Source organism: Miscanthus floridulus, chromosome 12 (assembly GCF_019320115.1).
Source record: "Miscanthus floridulus cultivar M001 chromosome 12, ASM1932011v1, whole genome shotgun sequence".
Taxonomy (NCBI): Eukaryota; Viridiplantae; Streptophyta; class Magnoliopsida; order Poales; family Poaceae; genus Miscanthus; species Miscanthus floridulus.
This window is the reverse complement of record NC_089591.1, coordinates 57,243,862-57,266,003: the sequence shown is the minus strand read 5'-3', so window position 1 is coordinate 57,266,003 and position 22,142 is coordinate 57,243,862. Positions and strand designations below refer to the sequence as shown.

Genomic DNA, 22,142 nt, shown 5'->3' with positions numbered 1-22,142 from the left:
GCGCGCACCAGCGAGCGTCGTGTCATGTGGGTGCTACGAGCCTGAGACAGAAATGCACGAACGGAGTATTTCTAGAAGAAAGACAAACAGAGCAACGACAATATAGTTCACAACTTAGCACGGGAATACGACTCGACTGATGTCTAGGCAGTATACAGGGATCGAACAGTCACACTCCCAGATAGCATCTGACAGCTGCAAGTTCAGCACTTGCAAAGCATCTTTATTTTAAGCACGGGAACGGCAACACACATGTCAAGCAGTGATGGTTGCCTTTGAGGTAGAACCGGCGATGGCTCCAGCCTCAGTCAGCAGAGGCACCAGCTTCCCATCATTGTTCAGTGCCATAGTATCTGCCATAGAACAGATTAACATGTCAAGGTAACTTCAGAGAGATGACCTAGCAAGTTTACATGTTGCAAAGTCTTGCACATATCAATTTATGCATTGTCAGTAATTTGGTAATCGTAGACAAGGATTCACAAAAGCGTAGATTATATGCATTGGTGTACAATTGTAGAAGGAGGCTCACCATCGCAGCCACCAATATGCTTCCCATTGATGAAGACATTTGGGACAGTCCTCTGTCCAGTCCACTCCTTGAGGGCATTCTGGAGCTCAGGCCCATCACCTAAACAGAACAGGTTGGTTCAATAAGAGTTTCCCTGAAATCCCATGATGCTAATCACTATGCGAAGTCCTAAGATAGGAAGCACAGAGACACCCGCTAAATGTTTGCCATGAGTGTACACTCAGCACTCAGCAGGCGTAGTAAATTGTGATTGGAACCACAATATTTCAGCTTAAAAGAATATGATATGATCCAGTAACTGAAACAATATGAAACATATAAGACACTGCAGGTTAGCAACATACACCTTAGCATTTGGCACTTTATTTGTCAGGTCATTTGTTCTTAGTTTTTTTTTTCTATGGACAAAACAGGAGTGGAAATTTATTTATATAAAGAGCAAAGCTGTACAAAAATATTTGCAAAAGAAGAAGCAAGAAAGAAACCAATGATTTGTTCTTGTTACTTGTGCCACAATAAGTGTTTCTCCAGCACCTAACCAAGTGATTTAATCTCATGTCATAAAGAGCAACCAAATCATGAACTTGCATAGAAATTCAATCGTGCCACAGTCCATAACGGTACTGCTGTACTAAATACGTCACCTATAAGCAAATATAACCATATTTCAGCAAAACAGTACAACAGAAACATCCCAAGTTTTCAGCTATAATGGTAATACCTATGATGTGTACAGTCAAAACTATGAATTGCACAACTGAAAAGAATAAACAAATTTAAGTGCACTCACTTTCCACATCCAACTCAATGGCCTTGTAGCTAGCTGCCAGCTTCTCGAACAACTGCTTCACACGGACGCAGAAAGGGCAGGAAGTTTTGCTGCAGGTTACCCAAAATACAAATCAGACACAGAATGGGAAAATGGATCAAAACCAAAAAGAAATGGTAGAATAACTGATTAAATAATGAGAGTCAAGCACCAAACATAGTACTACATTAACTTGAGAAGCGGTAAAACAAAAATCAATTGATGGCAGGATGTCGAACGCTAGAACAGTACACAGATAGCAAACTTTTAGGATAGCAGGGCCACCAACTTAGGCAAATTTGGAAGTGGTAATCACCTTTTTCCCTCGAACATGCTTAGCATGCATTTCGTTAAGAGGGGTGAGCAGATTACAACGAGTTAGTGAGTCAGACAAGCATGCGAGAGACATGTATAGGCTGCAGCTAACCCAGCAAAGGCACAAGAAGTTCTATTACATTGGAACGTTTTAAAATGACACTAAGCGCCTATCCAACCACCAGCGCTATCAGCTCACCAGGTCGACAAAACCTGCCTCAATCCAACTGTTTCTCTACCACCACAGTGACCAAACCTGGTGGGAGCGTGCAACTGTTGTCGAAGACACGATGGTTGCGTTCCTTCCAAATCATCCAGGTAATCAGGAGCCCATGGAGTCAAAGCCCTTGCGCAGATCACCCCGGATGCACATTCTGCTTATGGGCCACCAGTCCACCAAGTGGTACACCTCAGGAACTTTTATGGTAGAATCCAAACTGAATCAAATCCTAAGGATGATTTGGGTCACATCTCCCCCTTTTCAAATTGCCTATTGTGATTTTTTCGAGTCGAGGCCATCCCCATTTCCATTAACATGTAACATAAATACAACAGGTACCAAGTTTAACAGAGACGGAGACAAGAATCCAGGAACTCCCTATCCCTTCCCCCATAGTGATAGATCTCCATATCCCTTCCCCATAGTGATACCCATGTTAAAGGATAACTTTAACATTCGACAACCACCATGGTAGACTGGATCATGCGTGTGCATGTGTGTTATGACCAGATCATGTGGTAGACTAGATCATGTGTGTGTGCATGTGTGTTATGACCAGATCATGCGGTAGACTAGATCATGTGTTAGAAGAGATCACGCATGAATAGGAGTACGATTGATTATTGTCCATGTAAAGAATACTGCGTGATCTCCAAAAGGTTGTTAGCTGGCTATTTATGTAAAGTGCCACAGATGGGGCTTTTCCATCTAATGAGAAACACGCATTCACCAAGGACCAAAGATCGGGCCTGGTGCTTCCACTATCTGTGCCTCTGATATCTTTTACATGGTAATCAGAGCCAAATCTCCACAAAATCCAATCCACCAAATCCAGCGCCATGTCTAGCTACAACTCATCAACCAATTTTCTCTTTGGCCAAGCTGTCTCGGAGAAATTAGGAAAGCTGAATCATGCGCTATGGAAAGCCGAAGTTCGTTCAGCCATACGCGGCGCTCGTCTCCAAGCGCACATTACCGGCGACACCAAGGCACCCGAAGAGGAGCTCGTCGCCACCGTTGATGGAAAACAAGAGAAGAGGCTGAACCCGGCCTTTGAGGAATGGGAAGCCAAGGGCCAACAGGTTTCTTCTGTCATCGCTCACTAAGAAGGTGAAGATCCAAGTCTCCACATGTGAGACTGCGGCGGCGGTCTGGAAGACCATCGAGCAGATGTATGCGTCTCAGACGCGTGCACGCACCGTGAACATTCGCACCGCCTTCGCCAACTTGATGTACAAAATGCATTTCTTCATGGTCATCTTGAAGAAGTTTACATGTAACAACCACCAGGTTTTGAAGACACCTCCAAACTGGGCTATGTTTGCAAACTCGATAAAGCATTATATGGACTAAAGCAGGCACCTAGAGCTTGGTACTCTCGGCTAAGTAGAAAACTCCTTTCACTTGGTTTTCATGCATCAAAAGCAGATACTTCACTGTTCTTTTACAACAAAGGAGATGTAACCATGTTTGTTCTTGTGTATGTTGATGACATCATAGTAGCTAGCTCCATAGGAAAGGCTACTGATGCCCTGCTTCAAGATCTTCAAAAAGAGTTTGCACTGAAAGATCTTGGACAGCTTCACTATTTCTTAGGCATTGAGGTGTCTAAGGTACATGATGGTATTGTCCTAATGCAAGATAAGTATGGCTCTGATCTCCTTAAGAAAGTAGGCATGTCTGATTGTAAACCTGTAGCTGCTCCACTAAGCACAAGTGAAAAATTGTCGCTGCATGAAGGGTCCTTGTTAGGCCTGAATGATGCTACTCATTATAGAAGTATTGTTGGAGCATTACAATATCTATCACTCACTAGACCTGACATAGCCTATTCAGTAAATAAGGTGTGTCAGTTTCTTCATGCTCCAACTACTGTGCATTGGGCAGCTGTGAAAAGAATTTTGAGATACCTGAAACAATGTACCAAGCTGGGTCTCAAGATTCACAAGTCTTCTTCCACGCTGGTGACTGCTTTTTCAGATGCAGACTGGGCAGGTAGCACAATGACAGGAGGTCTACAGGTGGCTTTGCAGTTTTTCTGGGTTCTAATCTTGTATCCTGGAGTGCTCGCAAGCAACACACAGTGTCAAGATCCAGCACTGAGTCTGAGTACAAAGCTGTAGCTAATGCAACTGCTGAGGTGGTGTGGATTCAAACTCTTCTTCAAGAATTGCATATCAACAGCCCGAGGGCAGCTAAGTTATGGTGTGATAATATTGGAGTGGAGTATTTGTCAGCTAATCCAGTGTTTCATGCTAGAACTAAACATATAGAAGTTGATCATCACTTCGTCAGAGAAAGAGTATCACGAAAATTATTGGATATTGAATTTATCTCCTCAGGTGATCAAGTAGCAGATGGATTTACAAAGCCACTGTCAAGTCGACTCCTGGAGAACTTTAAATACAATCTCAACCTGGTAAAGTTGTGATTGAGGGGGAGTGTTAAAGGATAACCTTAACATTCGGCAACCACCATGGTAGACTAGATCATGCGTGTGCATGTGTGTTATGACCAGATCATGCGGTAGACTAGATCATGTGTGTGTGCATGTGTGTTATGACCAGATCATGCGGTAGACTAGATCATGTGTTAGAAGAGATCACGCATTATAGGAGTACGATTGATTATTGTCCATGTAAAGAATACTGCGTGATCTCCAAAAGGTTGTTAGCTGGCTATTTATGTAAAGTGCCACGGATGGGACTTTTACATCTAATGAGAAACACGCATTCACCAAGGACCCAAGATCGGGCTTGGTGCTTCCACCATCTGCGCCTCTGATATCTTTTACAACCCATACTCCCATAGTGATAGATCTGCCTGAGATTTATCATTGATAGGAAGGAGATAAGGAGTGACAAGGTAGCCATGCTAGCAATACAACCATAAAGGGTTCCACCAGAAAGGTACTCTGGCTACAAACAAACTATAAAAAGAAACAGCATAGCTAGACGACTTCATCAAGTAAATCTGCAGCCCATTGAGATTTGGACACCATTAGGGCTTTGGATAAACCCATTCCCTCCCAATACATGTGGACTGAAGAGGGAATGAACTAATTTCCCTCTAAATCCCCTCCCAATCCACTACAATCCACGTGGGGAATGGGTTCATATCCAAACAAGCCCTTAGTGCCTTAGTGCCAGTTAACCTAGAAAAGGATCCTCCTGTATCATTTTTTCTAATCCCTTAGCAGAAGAATATTTCAGAGTTACAAACGTGAATTATTCTATCTATCCAAATAAGACGGGTGCGACCCTAATTCTGCATTTTCCACATTGGTTGGAGCAAATCTACCAGGAATCGCGGGTTAGAACATCTGTAATGAAATTGACATCTCTAAAAAATCATTATTTCCTTCGTGTAACTTTCTCGCATCACTCCAAATCTCTAAGACTCGAATAGTCGAATTAATCTAAGAGATGAACAAAGAACATTCTCGCGGAAGGGGAACAGAAGAATGCGCTTTAACTCATATGGAGGGGAAAGGACGACTGAAAAAATTCCCCCCAGCTTCACATCTCCCCTTTTCATTTGTTTAGGATTATTATATTCTCGAAGCCTACCTTGTCTAGTAGCACTGGTTCATGGTGCGCGTGAGAGGGAGAGGTAGGAAGGGAGAGAAAGACCTGAAGACGACGACGGGAGCGGAGGCGACGATCTCCTTGGCCTTGGCGAGCGCCATAGCTCTCGATTCCGGGTTGGAGGAGGAGGAGGCGGCGATTCCCATCTCGGTGCTTTCCGCCCCTGTCTCGTATTTATAAGGTAGGTAGGGGGCGAATAAGGACGGCGGCGGGGCGGTGGTGGTCGCTGGGAATTTTAACTCGTTGCCACCCTACTCGTCCGTTTAGCATCATCTTTATACGTGTCCTACCTTTGTCATTACTTCTATGTTTTTTTTTTTTTCTGAGGTGACACGTTAGATGGGCACGCCAGCGTGGCAGAAAGCTTAAGAAGAGCTAAAGAGCATGCGAAATGACCTATGTACCATTGCTGCTTCTCTCCCTCCAATCGCTGACGCATGGGTCCCACGTGTCAGCTTCGTCTTAAACCTCCCACCATCACCATGTAGAGAGGGAAGGGGGAACTCATGCAGTCTAGGTCACGCTTTTTTTATTCCTTTGCACCATGGATTGATGGATTTGTCTTCGTACTTCTGGCTGCAGTGCGAGGTCGGGCACCTATTGTGCGGCGCCCCGCAAGTGCGACCGCGCCACCGCCTTCGCGCACTGCGGGCCAGAGCTCGACCTGTTCGTCGGCGACGCCAAGGTGTCGTGCCCGTTCAAGTCCTACGGCTGTGGTGCCTCCTTGGCGTACCACACGGCCGCCGCGCACCAGGACGCATGCGCCTGCGCGCCCTACCACTGTGCGGTGCCCGGGTGCCCCTTCACCGCTACCCCGCCGAGGCTCCGCGACCACCTCGCCGTCGACCACGCCTGGCCCCTGGACACGCTCCCGGCCTACAGGAAGGCGCTCCCGCTCCGCGTCCCGGTCTTGGCGTCGGCGTCGTCGCAGCCGCAACCGCAGCAGCACCACCACCGCCTCCTGGTCAAGGAGGGCGACGAGCACAGCCTGTTCGCGCTGTCCGTGTGCCCGTGCGGCGCCGGCGCGGCCAGTTGCGCCGTCGTCTCGGTGTCATGCGTTAGGACAAGCGTCGCCGCTGAGGCCGGCCCGCGGTTCACGTACATGCTCTGGGCAAGGTCGCCGGCGGGCATCCCTGCTAGCATGCCCCCCGGCATCGCGGGCCGCCGCCTGATGATGGAGACGGACGTGGCCAGCTACGCGGTGCCCGACGGGGCCACCGTTGAGGACGGGATGGCGTTGTACGTGCCGCCGCCGATGCTGAGCGGGTGATGGCGGGAGGTTGAAGACGAAGCTGACATATGGGGCCCACGCGTTAGCGATTGAAGGGAGAGAAGCAGCAGGGGTACATAGGTCATTTCACATGCTTTGTAGGCCTTCTCAGGCTCCCTGCCACGCTGACGTGCTCATCTGGCGTGCCACCTCAGCAAAAATAACAAAAACATAGGGTTACTGTTTGCGATGGCAAATATGTAGGGGCGCGTATAAAGATGGCAAACGGAGGAGTGCCATCGGTAAGGATGACAAAAAGTTAAAAATCCCATGGTCGCTGGGTAGGGACTAGCCGACTAGGTAGCGGGGAGTAGGGAGTCAACTACGCGGGCGAGGCCGAAGTGTGTCGTATCCGTATGCGACAGCCGACGATGCGAGTCGCATCCGATGACCGCATTGGCACGCATCCCCACGGTGTGCACCGGTCATCGTTTAGGTCCACTTAGCTAACAGTGTTAGATGCAAGAAGGGAAGAAGGCGCGTTTGGTTGGTTACCAAACCGTGCCGCACACGCCGTAGTTTGAGCATGTGTTTGGTTCGCTCCTACAATTGCGGCATGCCATGGTCACGCCATCGCACGCTAGTTCGTTTTCGATACCAAAACATGCTGTAGTTGCAGCGGACGAATTCGGCGCCAGCGCTGCCGCAGCTGAGGCGTGGCATTCGGCCGCAGGAACCAAACACCTCCTATGTTAGATGGAAGAAACTGACTAATAGGTACTCCTTTCATCCTAAATTTTAAGGCATTCCAACTTTCTTATAGAGTCAAAACATCTTAAGTTTAGCTAAATTTATATAATAAAATAATAATATTTATGATACTAAATAAGTATCATTAGATTCTTCGTTAATTATATTTTCATAGTATATTTATTTAATGTCATAAATCTTTATAATTCTTTTTTATAATCTTGATTAAACTTGAGATGTTTTGAATTTCCCAAAAAGTTGAAATGACTATTAGCTATGTTAGCAAAGAATTCTTGTTAGCTAGTTGGTAACCAATTATTAATTGGTTGGTAACTAATTATTGGACATGTTGGATATCATGGGTTAATCATTAGCTAGCTAATTTTTAGCTCAAATCCTAGTGTATCCAAACATGAGAGCTAACTAGCTAGCTAGCCAACCATAACTAATTTAAGCTAATTTTTTGCCCCAAATAGTAACTACGCATATGTATCAAACATGCCCATTAGCTGGTTGGTAACTAATTGTAGTTGAATAGTAGTTAAAACATTAACTAGTTTATTAGTTAAGAATTCAAATATGATCATAGCTATGTTTTAACAGCTAACTGTTGTCAAAACAGAGATACTCGTCCAGAGCACCAAACGTCCAAATCATCTTACGAGTCGATACCGGCTACTAGTAATAATCACCCCCTAGAGCACCAAACCACTTTCGAATCGTATCCTAATCTCTCATTAACAGAATATAAAGTATCGATTTGAGCTAAAATTACAAAGTGTTCGCAATTACTCCTACTCCAAATTATAAAACATTTTGACTATGTATCTAGACATACTATATACCTAAATGTATAATACGGAGTAATATATATATGCTAGAAAAGTCAAAATGTCTTATAATTTTAAATTGATGTTGTCAAGGGTGTTGGTGCCTAGGACAAGGGGACCTTGACTGCGTAGTTCCTAGCCTGAGGAGATAACGGCGTGGGGTTGATCCCATGGACGCCCAATTATAAAGGGAGTGAGATTGAGAGAAGCAGAGGGAGATTAGAAATACTTCACTTATTCATAACTGGTTACAGGGTATAAGTAGAGGCGCCTAGCCTTCTCTCCTCGTTAACTCTAATCCCTCAACCAACACACTAATTCTCATTGATTGCAGCTGGCTGCGAATGCACCTCCCTAGGTTTTAACCCCTAACTGGCAGCTTAACTGCCATTGATTACAGTTGTCTCAGAATGCAGCCATGCACCTCCTTGGGCATGCCTCTGGAGGCATCTCGAGCCCGGGAGTTGTGCCGGTAATGTCAGCCCCACATAACATCTCTCCCTCCCTCGATGAGCAGCTCGTCCTCGAGCTGGAAGGATGGATAGCGGTCGAGGAAGTCGTCGACATCTTCCCAGGTGGTCGGTGCAGCTGGTTTGTCTTTCCGGAGGCGCGTGGGGGCAGCACGGTTTGAACATCGTATCATCATGGTGGGTAGGTGGCAGCACCGGTGGTGCAGCCGGAGGGGTGCCAACCAACTTCTTCAAGAGCCGGAGGGATACCCCTCGGTGGACTGATTTTTCTCCGGAGTTTATTTATTTTTACATCATGTACTACCCGTTCTACATGTTTGTATTGCAGGATCATTGTCCAGGTGATCAGACCACCTGGTGGTCGGACTTCTCCACCGATCAACTGGTCGGACCGCTTGGTTCATGGACTCCATCACCGACCAGTTGATCGGACTGTTCGCCGCTCGTGCTTCATCGCTAGCTACGCCGGTTACTCCTCGGCCCTCGGATTATTCATGCTTGAGGACTAAGTGGGCACACTTCACCGCACGGACGTCGTCAGCTACGTCGGTGCTCAGACCTCGCCGCCTACGCCGGGCACTCCTCGGTGCTCGGACCTCGCCGCATACGCCAAGGACTCCTCAGTGCTCGGACATCGCCGCCTACACCGGGGACTCCTCGGTGCTTGGACCTCGCCGCCTATGCCGGGGACTCCTCGCTCCTCGGTGCTCGGTCATCGACAGCAACGCCGGGGACTCCTCGCTTCTTGGTGCTCGTCATCGCCAGCGACGCCGGGGACTCCTCGGTGCTCGGTCATCGACAGCGGCGTCGGAGACTCCTCGCTCCTCGGTGCTCGGTCATCGCCAGCGACACCGGGGACTCCTTGCTCCTCGGTGCTCGGTCATCGCCAGCTACGCTGGGGACTCCTCGCTCCTCAGTGCTCGGTCATCGACAGCGACGCCAGGGACTCCTCGCTCCTCGGTGCTCAGTCATCGCCAGCGATGCCGGGGACTCCTCGCTCCTCGGTGCTCGGTCATCGCCAGCGACGCCAGGGACTCCTCGCTCCTCGGTGCTCGGACATCGCCAGCGACGTCGGGGACTCCACGCTCCTTGGTGCTCGGACATCGCCGCCTACGTCGGAGACTCCTCGCTCCTCGGTGCTCGGTCATCGACAGCGACGCCGGGGACTCCTCGCTCCTCGGTGCTCGGTCATCGCCAGTGGCGCCGGGGACTCCCTTGCTGCTCGGATCTTGCTACGTCTCATCGGTATGCTATCAAGCTGCTCCATGCTGTTCAAATCAGGGTGCTGATCTTGGGCAGCACATCTGGGGTCTTGATACGCGTATGTCAGACGACGTCGACAAGCTTTCGAACTTCTTTGACCCTGCTACAAGATTCATTCTTCATCTTCCGGCAGACTTGGGGACTAAGTGGGCACACTTTACCTTGCGGTGAATGTGCTTATTCTCATCTCGAGGCTACGCCCGGGGACTGGCTGCCTGCTCAGCTGGTCTTCTACTTTATGACCCTAGCACCATGTGACTGCGTCACCTACTGTCAGGCTCGAGGACTACTATGGGGGTATGGCCCCCAAGATGTGGGCCGCACCGTCGGAGGTGGCCCGGCCCACAAGATCAAGGCGTGCACGGCGCTGCTCGGCGTGCACCGCAAGACATTGTATAGTACCAAATAGGATACTTTACGTGTAACCCTGCCCCTCCAGAGTATATAAGGAGAGGCAGGGGTCCTCTACTCGACATCATGTATTTAATACAATACACCAAAGACATAGGATGTAGGGTATTACGTCGATCAGACGACCCGAACCTGTCTAAATCGTTCTCTGTGCCTTGTGTCACCATCTGGTTCCTGATTACGCACATCCCCACTGACAAATCTACCATCGTGGGATACCCCTCGGTGGACTGCCGAGCATATTCTGTCGACACATGGTGAAGGCCACAAAGTCCTAGAGAACTGGTCCTAGGGAAGCCAGCCACTGGGTGCCGAGGACGACGTCGTAGCCGGCTAGCGGCAGTGCAAAAAAGTTGGTAGTGAAGACGACGTCATCGATGGAGAACAACGCCCGCCGATACATGCCTGAGCATGACACATGCTTGCCATTGGCCATCGTACGTACGCAGAGCTGTAGTAGACCATGGGGAGTCCGGTGCGGCTAGCCACCTCCTCGGCGATGAGGTTGTGCGTCGAGCCCAAGTCGATAAGGGCGTGGACATTGACGTCGCCCAGCCAGAGGCACACCTGCATGGTGTTGCTAGTGTGGACGTCGTTGATCGCGTTAAGCAATAGCTACGGTGCTATAGTGTCGAAGTCATCGGGGGTGGTGTCATTGTCATCATCCGCCGCCGTGAGGTCCAACAAGAACAGGCGTTGGCACACTTAGTTGTGACCACGTTTGAACTTTTCATTGCAATTGAAGCAAAGGCTGAGCCTGCAACGTTCTTCCATCTCAGACATTGACAGACACTTAGACCTAAGCATTTTGCGGGCCGGGTAAAAAAAACCCGGTTAGTTTGGGCCAAAAAGGTCCCACCCATGACCATCCCACTGGGCAGGTTGGGCCTCATTTTTTTGGGCTGGACCCGGGCCAGGGCGGGCCGCCCGCACATTTCATAGTGTAAAATAGAAAAAATAGTATTTCGACCTAGGCTCGGGCCAAGAAATTTTTTTCTAGGCAGCGGGATCTCTGTCCAGGCCTGTCTAGTAAGGTTTGTGGGTGAGCTAAATGCCATCGGGCTCAAGCCAAGCCCACGGGCTGGGTCAGGTCGGGCTCATTTTGCTTAGGTATACAGACTCCTGACGAGGCGACCCTTCGCCGTGACAGTGGTGGCTGTGGCAGTCACGGCAGGTGGCGGAGCCAGAAGAGCGAGATGTGGTGGAGGTGCCGGAAGGATGCCCTGCTGCTAGTCACTTGGTGGTACGGGAGGCCGAACAGCCACAACTGCATACTGCTCCCGTAGCTCCAACTTGCAAGCAAGGCTCATGGCGACGATGAGGGACTGGGGATTGTGGGGATCGACGTTGAGACTAAGAGGCGGCTGCAGTCCGACCATGAAGGCTTGGACGCGCTGCACCTCCGAGAGTGTGCCCGCGCATGGGAGTAGAGCCTCGAACCGGTCATGGTATTCAGCAAAGTGCCGGTTCACTTGTAGGCCATCAGTTCCCCGAGCGGATTGGAGCGGATTGGCGGCCCAAACCTGAGGTTCAAGAGCTTAGAGAAGCAGCGCCATGAAGGTGTGCCTTCGTCCTGCTAGACTTGGATGAACCACATCTGGGCGCCACCTTATAGATTGTAGGAGGCCATCCACACTTTTTCCTCCGTGGCGATGCGCTGCTGATGAAAATAGGATTCGTAGCGATTGAGGAATGCCAGTGGATCTGATTTGCCATCGAACTTGGGGGAGTCAAGCTTCTAGAAGCAAGGACGGTGATCGTCATGTTGTTCGCCCTTGCCCGATCCCCTGGAACAGGAGAAGGAGGCTATCGCAGGCCGCTCCTACTATAGGGTGGCAACCTGCCCTTGAAAGGCACTAACGGAGGCCATGAGGGTTTGGATGAGCTTGGCCAAATCGGTCGCGGTGGGTTCAGCCATGGGCAAGGAGACAGAGGGAGAGGAGGAGGGTGAATATGGTGGCGTGATGGCTGGTGCGGAGGTGGTTGCAGGAGGCGGTGGCACAGGAGTGGATGAGGATCATCGAAAACCCAATTCCAGGTTGTCAAGGGCGTTGGTGCCCAGGATAGGGGGCCTTAGCTACGTAGTTCATAGCCTGAAGAGATAACGACATGGGGTTGATCCCCTGTATGCCCAATTGTGAAGGGGTTGAGATTGACCGTGTGTTTGGTTGGAGGGATTTGTAGGGGCGGGATGGGATGGACCTAGGATTTGGGCTGTTTGGATGGGAGTCATCCCAAAGACAGAGACATCCCACCTAGCATATTCCCCTCAGATTCCTTGACTCCCCATCCCATTTTTTTACACGGACGGGGGCGGTCTCTGCTTTCTTCTCATTTGTTCTCACCTCTCACCGATAGCCTCACTCGGTTCTTTCTCGGATAAAAGGACGCATCCATCACCATGCACGGGACATGGGGCCATAGTGTTTGGCGGCGGCGTGGCATCGGCCCCCATGGCGGTGGCACGGCACGGGCCCTCGTAGCGGCGGCATGGGCTATGGTCGGCAGCGGCGGCGCTGCCTGTGGTCAGCGGCGGCGGCGGCCAGCAGCTTCGTCCTCCTTCTCCATTAGCAGATTTGTGATTTGCCCAAGGTATACAAACCCTAACACAATGGATTTAATTTTTTTGTTAAATGTGCCTCCAGTAGCTCAACAAGTATGATGTGATTTATGCTTGAGACATGTTTGCTTCTGCATATGGTAAAAAATCAACAAAGTCCAATGGGAAAAAAATCCCTACGCTGTAGCGCTAGTAGGTTGCCTCATGTTTCTGATCTGTGTTTGAGCATGACATGACAATATTGTTTTTCTTTCTTTGATTGTTGCATTGTAGATGGATCAGAGAACCAAGGTTCTAATTTGTTCAGCTGCTGCATATATGTTCTTGTTCATGGTGGCCACGGTTATTCAGTCTAGAAAAAGAAAAAGACGTGCCAGTAGAGTTGGTATTACTTATGCACCAATTGAGGAAAGGGATAGAATTAGACAAGAATACCTAGACACTTGCATTTGGAAGGATGATACAACTTGTGTAAACATACTTAGACTTAATAGAGCATGTTTCTATCGATTTTGTAACCTTTTTAGAGATCGAGGGTTGCTTCAAGATACCACTCATATGTGTGTTGAGCAATAGGTGGCTATATTTCTAAATACAGCAGGGCACAACCTTAGAAATAGGTTAGTTGGCACTAATTATCAAAGGTCAGGAGAAACAGTAAGCCGCTATTTCAACAATGTCCTTCATGCCATTGGAGAGCTACGAACAGAATTTATTAGGCCCCCATCATTGCAAACTCTGTCCAAAATTGCCGAAAACTATCGGTGGGATCCTTATTTTAAGGTGTGAGGTTTATCCCTACCTTTGTTTCACATTTAAATTATGTAACCTTGTGTTGGCCCCTAATTAATTTTTACTTTGATGAACATAAACTAGGATTGTATTGGAGCTATTGATGGTACACATGTAAGAGCATATGTTCCTAAAGATTTGGAGCATTCATTTCGTGGTAGAAAGTCCTTTGCAACTCAAAATGTAATGGCAGCCATAGATTTTGATCTACATTTTACTTATATCTTGGCTGGTTGGGAAGGCACAACACATGATGCTTTAGTTTTGCGAGATGCTTTAGAACGCCCTAATGGCCTTCGTGTTCCACAAGGTAACAAAAAAATCACTAATTTAATTTCGTTATGCCAATTTTTGATAACTTGAAATGTGATCTCCTTTTCTACAATATGCTAGGCAAATTTTATCTTGTTGATGCCGGTTATGGAGCCAAACCGGGATTCTTGCCTCCTTTCCGTGGAGTTAGGTACCATTTGAATGAGTGGGGGAATAATTTGGTCCAAAATGAGAAGGACTTATTCAACCTTAGGCACTCGTCTCTTCATGTGACTGTAGAGCGTGCATTTGATTCACTTAAGAGGAGATTCAAAATTCTTGATGATGCAACTCCATTCTTCCCTTTCCAAACTCAAGTAGATATTGTTGTAGCTTTCTGCATAGTCCATGATTTTGTCATAGCAGATGGGATTGATGAGTTCATCATTCAAGATTCGAATTGGCCAATGCAAACCCATGCTACATCGTATACTGGACAAGCAAGTGAGCATGCTGCAACCGTTCAATTTAGACAAACAATTGCGGATCAGATGTGGGTAGACCGTCAAAACCATTATGCAAATTAATATATAGTATCTCTATGTATTTTTATGTATTTAGACAAACAATTGTGGATCAGCTGTGCTGAATTTAATTTGTATGGACATATGGCTTGCTGAAATGTATGTACAGCTCGCTGGAATTTGTATGGCATATGCCTTGCTGAAATTTAGGGACATATGTCTTGCTGAAATTGATGGGCATATTCGTTTTTGATCCATGCATTTGTGTTTCCTGGTTTTGTATATGATAGGTTATGATAGACCTGAACGAGTAAGTTAGGGGAACAAATGGATATGTTGTATGGACAGCACCAGAGACCGCTTTTATGCTGACTCACCTAGCCAATCTGGTGGCTAGTGGCACAAAGACATGTTCTGGCTTTAAGAAAGTCCATTTGAACACTTGTGCTAAAGCTGTCAATGAAAAGTTTAGGACCATGAAGACTGGAGAGCAAGTTAAAAATCATTTGAAGACACAACAAAGGAAGTTTGCAAAGATGACCAAGCTTAGGAAAGTGAGTGCTACTGGTTGGGATGAGGACAACTTCATTATCACTCTTGATGAGGAGCACTACAATGACTATGTTAAGGTATAATTGCAAAAAACTTAACCAGTATGTTAAGTTCTATTTGTTTGCTTCTAACTAAACTTCCATTTATCCATTGTAGGATCACAAGGTTGATGCTGAATTCTTGAACAGGCGCCGCCCAAACTATGGTGAGATGCGGACAATCTTTGGAAATAGTATGGCAACAGAAAAGTTTACCAAGGACTTAAATTCTGCATTAGGTACTGAAGAAGCTAACACTGGAAATGAAGACCTGGATGCAAATATTGTGAGTGAGTTGAATGCAAATGGTGAGAGTGAGGCCACTCCCTCTCCTAATATAAGGGGCTACCTCATCAGCAAGCAAGCCAAAGAAAGCTAGGATTGGTGGGGATGAAGAGGATGGACTGATTGCTGTAATCAGTCGTGTTGGTGACAGACTTGTTGAAGCTATAGAGAAGGCCTGTGCTACACCCCACCACAGCCCACCAATGATTTACCAGATGATCTATTCAACATGTTGATTAACCTTCTAGGTTTCAATGCCGCCCAGTTAAATCTGTACTACCAGTATTTGGTGGCCAACAAAGACATGGGACGCGCATTCTACAACCTTCCTTTTGACCACAAGTTGATGTGGGTGGCTATGTTTGTCTCTGAGAGGTTCCCAGGACAGTGAAATAGGGGCTTCAATGGTTCTTTTGCTTGCAAGGTTCCCAGGACAGTGAAATAGGGAATTCAATGCTTCTTTTGCTTGCACCACATGAGACAATTAGCCGTGGTTAACTAATTCCAAGGCTCCAACTATATATTGTGACTAGCTTTGAATTTACTATCATGTGTTTGTATATTATGTGGTAAGTTAAAATTTATACTATTTGTAAGGCTTAGAACTGTTATGTATAAGCTTAGAACTTATACTAATTCCAAGGTCATTGTTCTTGTATCGGCTGGCTCCACACCGGGGACATTTATCCAGTGACTTGAACGTTTCGCCACGAAAAAGTATACAGTGGTTGGGGCATGCATGTATTTTTTCAACCCCCATTGTCAATGGACTTATGACCTTCTTCGCTTGGTATGTGTTGGTGGGAACTGAGTTTGGTTATGGCAGCACCCATGGCAGGAGATGCAATAGATCATTGAAACTACAGTGTGATCAGCCGTACTTAGCCTTCAGGATGAGCAGCTCAAGCACAAAACGTAGCAATGTCCAATGTGTCGGACAACCCTTTTCAACACCATACACAGTCTCCTTCAATGCTTTTGTCACCCTTTCCAAATTTTCTAGATCTTTCAGGCTATTTAGTAAAATCTCTGGTCCAAGGGCTCGAATCATATCCTCCAAATCGTCTTCATCCCCGACACGTGCTCTACCATCATTATTAGCACCACCTCCGTCGTTACCGTCCCAACCACTAGCATCACCACCTTGTTCATTGCCAAACTCGAAATCCATTCGTGCATCAAGCTCTGTTGAATATTGGGACAAGGATTCTATGGTTTCGTCGTCGTATTCCTCCTCATCCTCGTCGTTAACAATAACCGTTTCACCATGATGAATCCACACTGTGTAGTCCTAAACAAATCCTTGCATAATCAAATGTGATCTGATGATAGTCACATCTGTCCATGGCATACGGTTCTTGCGATCTTTACAGGGGCAAATAATTGTATCCTTATTCTCTTCCAATATCGTTGCATGCTTCTTTGCGGCTTCAATAAATTTATCCACCTCTTCATGGAAACCTGCCTTGAACCTTAACGAACCATACATCCAAGAATTCCTGTACTCCATCTTTTACAACAACAACAAAACAAACATTAAAGGCCTACTTATTCAGATATATATATAAATGAATCAAATTAATAATTACTTGAGAATAATTGTATATACTTCAGATATATATAAATATAAATCTAATATAATTACATGAAGCATACAAACACACCATGGTAGAGGAAAATTAATTAATGACCCATTTATCCATAAATAATTAAAATACATATTTATTGATTATAATAAACAATTTCAAAGACAATAATTAGCAATAATTATACTTTACCCAATATCTTTCATACAAACCCTAGTCCAATTTCATCAAACATAAATTTATAAAAACAAAATTAATAAGAAAATCAAACCCTAGATCTAGATCCACATGCACATGAAACATCCATAAAACTAACTAATTATTCACTAAAATCAAGAAACATGGACCAAATAAAGGTATGATCTTGTTCCCCTCCCTAATTTATCCTAGTACATTTAAAACCTGGGTCTAATTTGCTTCATAAGTAGCTCAAGCACCATAGAAGAGAGAGAAAAATAAAACTCTAATTACTCACTAACCAACCATTAAAACTTCAAAAAAAATATGGAATAACATTTTCTTACCTTCTGCAACCTCTCCACCAAAGGATTTGAGACCAAAACCTTTCCCCCTTAGTAGAGCAATTTTTGTGAGGTGTCCAAGGCCTCCCCACCTTTCTTTCACGGGTTGGAGTGAGTGACCCGAGGAGAAAGAAGGTGCTACATCGGTATTATATGTGGGTCATTTGTAGAGACGGCTGGTGATTGAGCCGACCCTACAAATCGGAGCTATATATACGGGGCATTTGTAGGGGCGGCTCAATCAACGGCTGCCCCTACAAATAACAACTCCAGAGGTAGCTGGTGATTGAGCCGCCTCTACAGATCAAACCCTATTTATAGAGGCGGCTCGTATCACCAGTCGCCCATGCTATTCTATTTGTAAAGGCAGCTGGTGTTTGGGCATCCGAGCACGTCACTGTAGGGACGGCTCCATCACCAGCCGCTCCTAAAAAAAATCATTACTAAAAATCATTTTTTACGTAGTGGCCGTCGTCTCTTGAGGCGGCGGCAGCACTCTCTCTCCGCGTTAACTCTGATGTTTTTGCCTCGGTAGCTGCGTACAGACGGCTGCAAACACAAGCGTTGTACGTGCCCTAAGTATACGGAGTACTCCTACAAACGAAGGGGAAAGGTATACTATCTCGCACATATCTGGACAAAGCTACTCTAGGCTCATGTGTACACTGTCCTTTATTTACCTGATGGTGACAGAGATCGATCAGGTGATCTGATCAGAGTAACATTTCCTTTTTCTTTGTTCCAAAGTAAGGGGCCATGATCACACATACATGCATCTAGCTAGCTATATAATTAACCATTAATTTGTTACCGCGTGCCAGCTCACAACATGCTGATGAACCGGCCGAGAGATCATCAGCAGCTAGGTACGGGGCACGCGTGATGTCGTGTTCATCGCTTAAGTAGCAAAGTTAGCAGTTTTTTTTATTTCATGTCTAAATGGAATAAACATTTTTTCTTAATATTCTTCACTACTTACAAAACTAGAAGCAAAATACTCGATCGTCGCGTTGTTCTTAAAAATAAAGTCGTTATACTATCGTTGCAGCATGTATGTGAGAGATTTACGGGCAAAATTGAAGCTCATGTTACGTTGTTGCACCACCGGGCAAAAACTTGTTTCGGCGTCCGGCCGGCTCCATGGCGCTTTCGCGGCGACAAACACGCGGTAACTTCGGCGCACCACAGCGATCGAAGATTTACATTACCGTGCGTGAAGGCAGGGGCATTTCGGGAAATCCAACTCGACAGTAGAGGTAGCTAGTGGAGTATGGAATTCCACCGACAGCGACGCGGCCTTTCGCGATGGCCGATGGGCGAGGCGAGCGACAGAGGGAATAGCTCGAGAACCCGCCGGGCCGCACCGGTGCCGATATATACGCGGTAGCGGCTCACTCGCTCCTCCGTGCCCGACCTCGCCTCACTCATTGCGGGACAGGCAGCATCATATCACGGCAAAGAAAGGCTAGCTGCTTGCTCTCCTGTGCTGTGCTCCCCCGCGCCGGCCGGCCAGCTCTAGTGTAGATACGAGCTAGCTACTAGCTGCCAAATTAAAGGGCAGCAGCACAAAAATCTCCAGGAAACCAGCAGCCGGCCGTTGGAGGCAAGGCAATGGAGTGCCCGCTCGGCTGGGGACGGCAGGAGGAGGTGGACGGGTGGAGGAAGGGCCCCTGGACCAGCCAGGAGGACAAGCTGCTCGTCGACCATGTCACGCAGCACGGCGAAGGGAGGTGGAACAACGTCTCCAAGCTTGCAGGTACTGTATCTGTCCAATACTGCCTGCTCTTAATAATACCTCGCCAATTACGACCGAGCTCTTTTCACCAAACAGCAGGTTTGCTGCACAACTTGTAAATTATTCAGTCTCTGCAAGTTGCACGGCCGTAAAAAAAACCTGACGGTGGTGTGCGGTATGCACCTACTTGAGGCTTGTGATTTTCCAAGATATCTTCAGGTGGAGCAACTTGCAGAGGATCTTCATGTGTCCCAGGATTCTACCATGCACGATCGACTCCCTTCCCTTTGCTTGCCAACTTGCTGCTGCCACCGTTGCCGCGAGTGCCATAGACATGACTGTAGACTGGTGGATACAGAGAGTAAAACAGGATATCCATCTTCAGGATTAGCTAGTATCGTCTCGTGGGTGTACTAGCTAGATCCCATTCGTTCCTCAAATTCTAATGCAAGCATGCAACCTGAGGCAAATGGAGAAGCCTACTTTTGATGATAAGACTGAGACCGTTTCAAAAACCATCACTTTTACAAATCACAAACAGACGGTTTTTTAAATGAACTTCTCAAAAGCAAACTTCTCCCACAGTTCCCTTCTATTGATGCGTGCTTGTACTATGGAGTTCACTAGCTGAGCAGAAGCCGCGGAAGGCCATGCACTCGCACAAACAGGTCCAGAGTGAATCATGATGTGAGAGTGAGTATATCTCCAGCACTGATATGCGACTTAGTTTAACCGGTTCACAGCCCAAGCTCCTCGTTAATACTATCATTGGATGCCTATACATCTCCATATGCTGATGAGTACAGGTGTACCTATCAATCAATTTTCAAGAAAAAATAGAGCTAGAGTTGCCAGTCTTTTTTATCAAAACCTTTTTGTTCCTTTTAGTTAGTTGGTTATATCATGACAGCCATCCCTTACTTACCACTTAATAAAGTTAGTGATTTACCATCACTTGTTGGCGCACATGCGTGATATATAGATTGAGCTATTCATCTAATAAGATCCCTCCATTCTCATTTTGGCCTTTTATGCTTGACTCAGGGCTCAAGAGAAGTGGCAAGAGCTGCAGGCTGCGGTGGGTCAACTACCTGAGACCAGATCTGAAACGGGGTAAGATCACACCCCAAGAGGAGAGCATCATAGTCCAGCTCCATGCTTTGTGGGGAAACAGGTACTGTAGATTAATTAATTAGCGCACCCATCATGTGAACTTTTTATTGTGTTATTCTGTACTGAACATGAAATAAACAAAGCTGTACCTGATGCACTAAAACTCTTTGGCATCTGTATTATACTGTAAGCAGGTGGTCGACGATCGCTCGCAGCCTCCCTGGCAGGACGGACAACGAGATCAAGAACTACTGGAGGACGCACTTCAAGAAGGGCAAGCCGTCCAAGAGCATCGAGCGCGCGAGAGCCCGGTTTCTCAAGCAGCGCCAGCAGCAGCAGTCTCTAATTGGTCAGCTTGACGAGGACGGGGACCAGCGCCGCGGCACGTGCTGCACCGGCGCCACGGCCGACGACGACGACCGTGGCAGCGCAACCGCCGGTGACGCGTGCGCGGCGCCGACGACGGCGGTAGCCACCGATGCGGCCGGGGACCTGATCATGCACGTCGACGCCATGGACTGCTTCATCATGTGCCCCATGTCCTGCGACGACCTCCTCCTCCTCCACGGCGCCGGCGGCGGGCAGGGCGGCGGCACCGCCGGCAGCTGCTGCGGCTCCACGGCCAGCGACGAGTACGGGTCCAGCGAGGAGGACGGCGCCACGTGGGGCAGCCTGTGGAACCTCGACGGCGCCGGGGAGGTGTGCACGCTGTGGTAGAGAGATCGAGATCGATCGATTCGCTAACCTGCCGCCTGCAGCAGCATATGCCTTTCTACCTGAGGGGAGAGACAGCTGATCGTCGTCGTGTAGCCGTGGTGTGGTTGTGGATAAGGACGGAACGGAACAACTGCTACCGTACGTCCACTTTGCAGGAGCATCAGCAGCAGCGCTACCGCCGCCTCAGCGGTGACACGTTAAAGCTCCGGCCGGGGAACTTCTTTATGCATGGAAAACAAACAAGTTTTTTCCGATAGCTAGCAATCCGTACCTGAAAAAACTAAGGGGATATGAGGGTGGCATACAATTACCCAATTCGATATTGATTATTTGCAACCACGCATCATATGCATATGCATATGCATGCATGCTTACACCGAGTGTAAAGTACTGAAGTGTATTTACTTGTATGAACAAATTTCAGTCCAGTCATCACTAATCAGTCAGTACATCTGCATTTTTTTTTTGAAACTAGTACATCTGCATTTTATTTTTTTGAAACTAGTACATCTGCATTTTGTTTCAGCAGTACGAATATAATGCATCTGAGACTCTGATTTCAGAGGAGATGGCAGCAGCAAAGTAAGCATTAGGGCTCGGTTTATATACTTTGTCCGGTTGTGCTGCGGAAGCCCACCTCAGAGAGCCCAAAGGTCTCAGTTCCTTGACTGAGGAAACCCGCACTTTTCCGCCTTTAATAAAGCCCAATACTAGATAGAATCTGGCCCAATTCAAAGTGACAACGAAAGGTCTGCATGATAATTGCCTGTCTACTCGGTCTCTGTTGGCTTGCCTACTCCGAATCATGGCTCCGCTGCCCTGAAGTCCAATCGAATAAGGGCATGTACAACTCACAGACGGGGATCCGTCTCTAAGCACCTTGAATCTATCACACAGATAAGTATAAAGACAGGTCATACAACCCATAGACAGGGTTCTCTCTCTAAGCTATTTAATGCTTTGTATGTAGCTAGGATCAACTATAAATAATTTTTTGTATACCATTAGTGTGGTTATTTCATAGAAAATGTATCAAGAATAAATAAGACTATGAAACTGAGGACAAATTCT

The 22,142-nt window shown here is 47.2% G+C and overlaps 3 protein-coding genes and 1 pseudogene across 3 annotated transcripts; 3 read left to right on the top strand and 1 right to left on the bottom strand.

Annotated features, from left to right (window-relative positions):
- Window positions 1-93: 93 nt before the first annotated feature.
- Window positions 94-5,682, bottom strand: LOC136497418 (glutaredoxin-C6-like). The gene is made up of 4 exons (XM_066493209.1): window positions 5,508-5,682; window positions 1,323-1,411; window positions 533-631; window positions 94-353 (listed from the first exon to the last, which is right to left on the bottom strand). The coding sequence occupies exons 1-4, from the start codon at window positions 5,606-5,608 to the stop codon at window positions 256-258; spliced, it is 387 nt and encodes a 128-aa protein (XP_066349306.1). The 5' UTR covers window positions 5,609-5,682; the 3' UTR covers window positions 94-255.
- Window positions 5,683-5,899: 217 nt separating this feature from the next.
- LOC136495937 (uncharacterized) lies at window positions 5,900-6,732 on the top strand. Its single transcript, XM_066491712.1, has 2 exons — window positions 5,900-5,946; window positions 6,045-6,732. The coding sequence occupies exons 1-2, from the start codon at window positions 5,900-5,902 to the stop codon at window positions 6,730-6,732; spliced, it is 735 nt and encodes a 244-aa protein (XP_066347809.1).
- A 6,497-nt stretch (window positions 6,733-13,229) lies between these two features.
- Window positions 13,230-14,587, top strand: LOC136496332 (protein ALP1-like; annotated as a pseudogene).
- Window positions 14,588-18,935: 4,348 nt separating this feature from the next.
- On the top strand, window positions 18,936-21,476 carry LOC136498037 (transcription repressor MYB6-like). Its single transcript, XM_066493972.1, has 3 exons — window positions 18,936-19,262; window positions 20,286-20,415; window positions 20,549-21,476. The coding sequence occupies exons 1-3, from the start codon at window positions 19,118-19,120 to the stop codon at window positions 21,069-21,071; spliced, it is 798 nt and encodes a 265-aa protein (XP_066350069.1). The 5' UTR covers window positions 18,936-19,117; the 3' UTR covers window positions 21,072-21,476.
- Window positions 21,477-22,142: the final 666 nt, after the last annotated feature.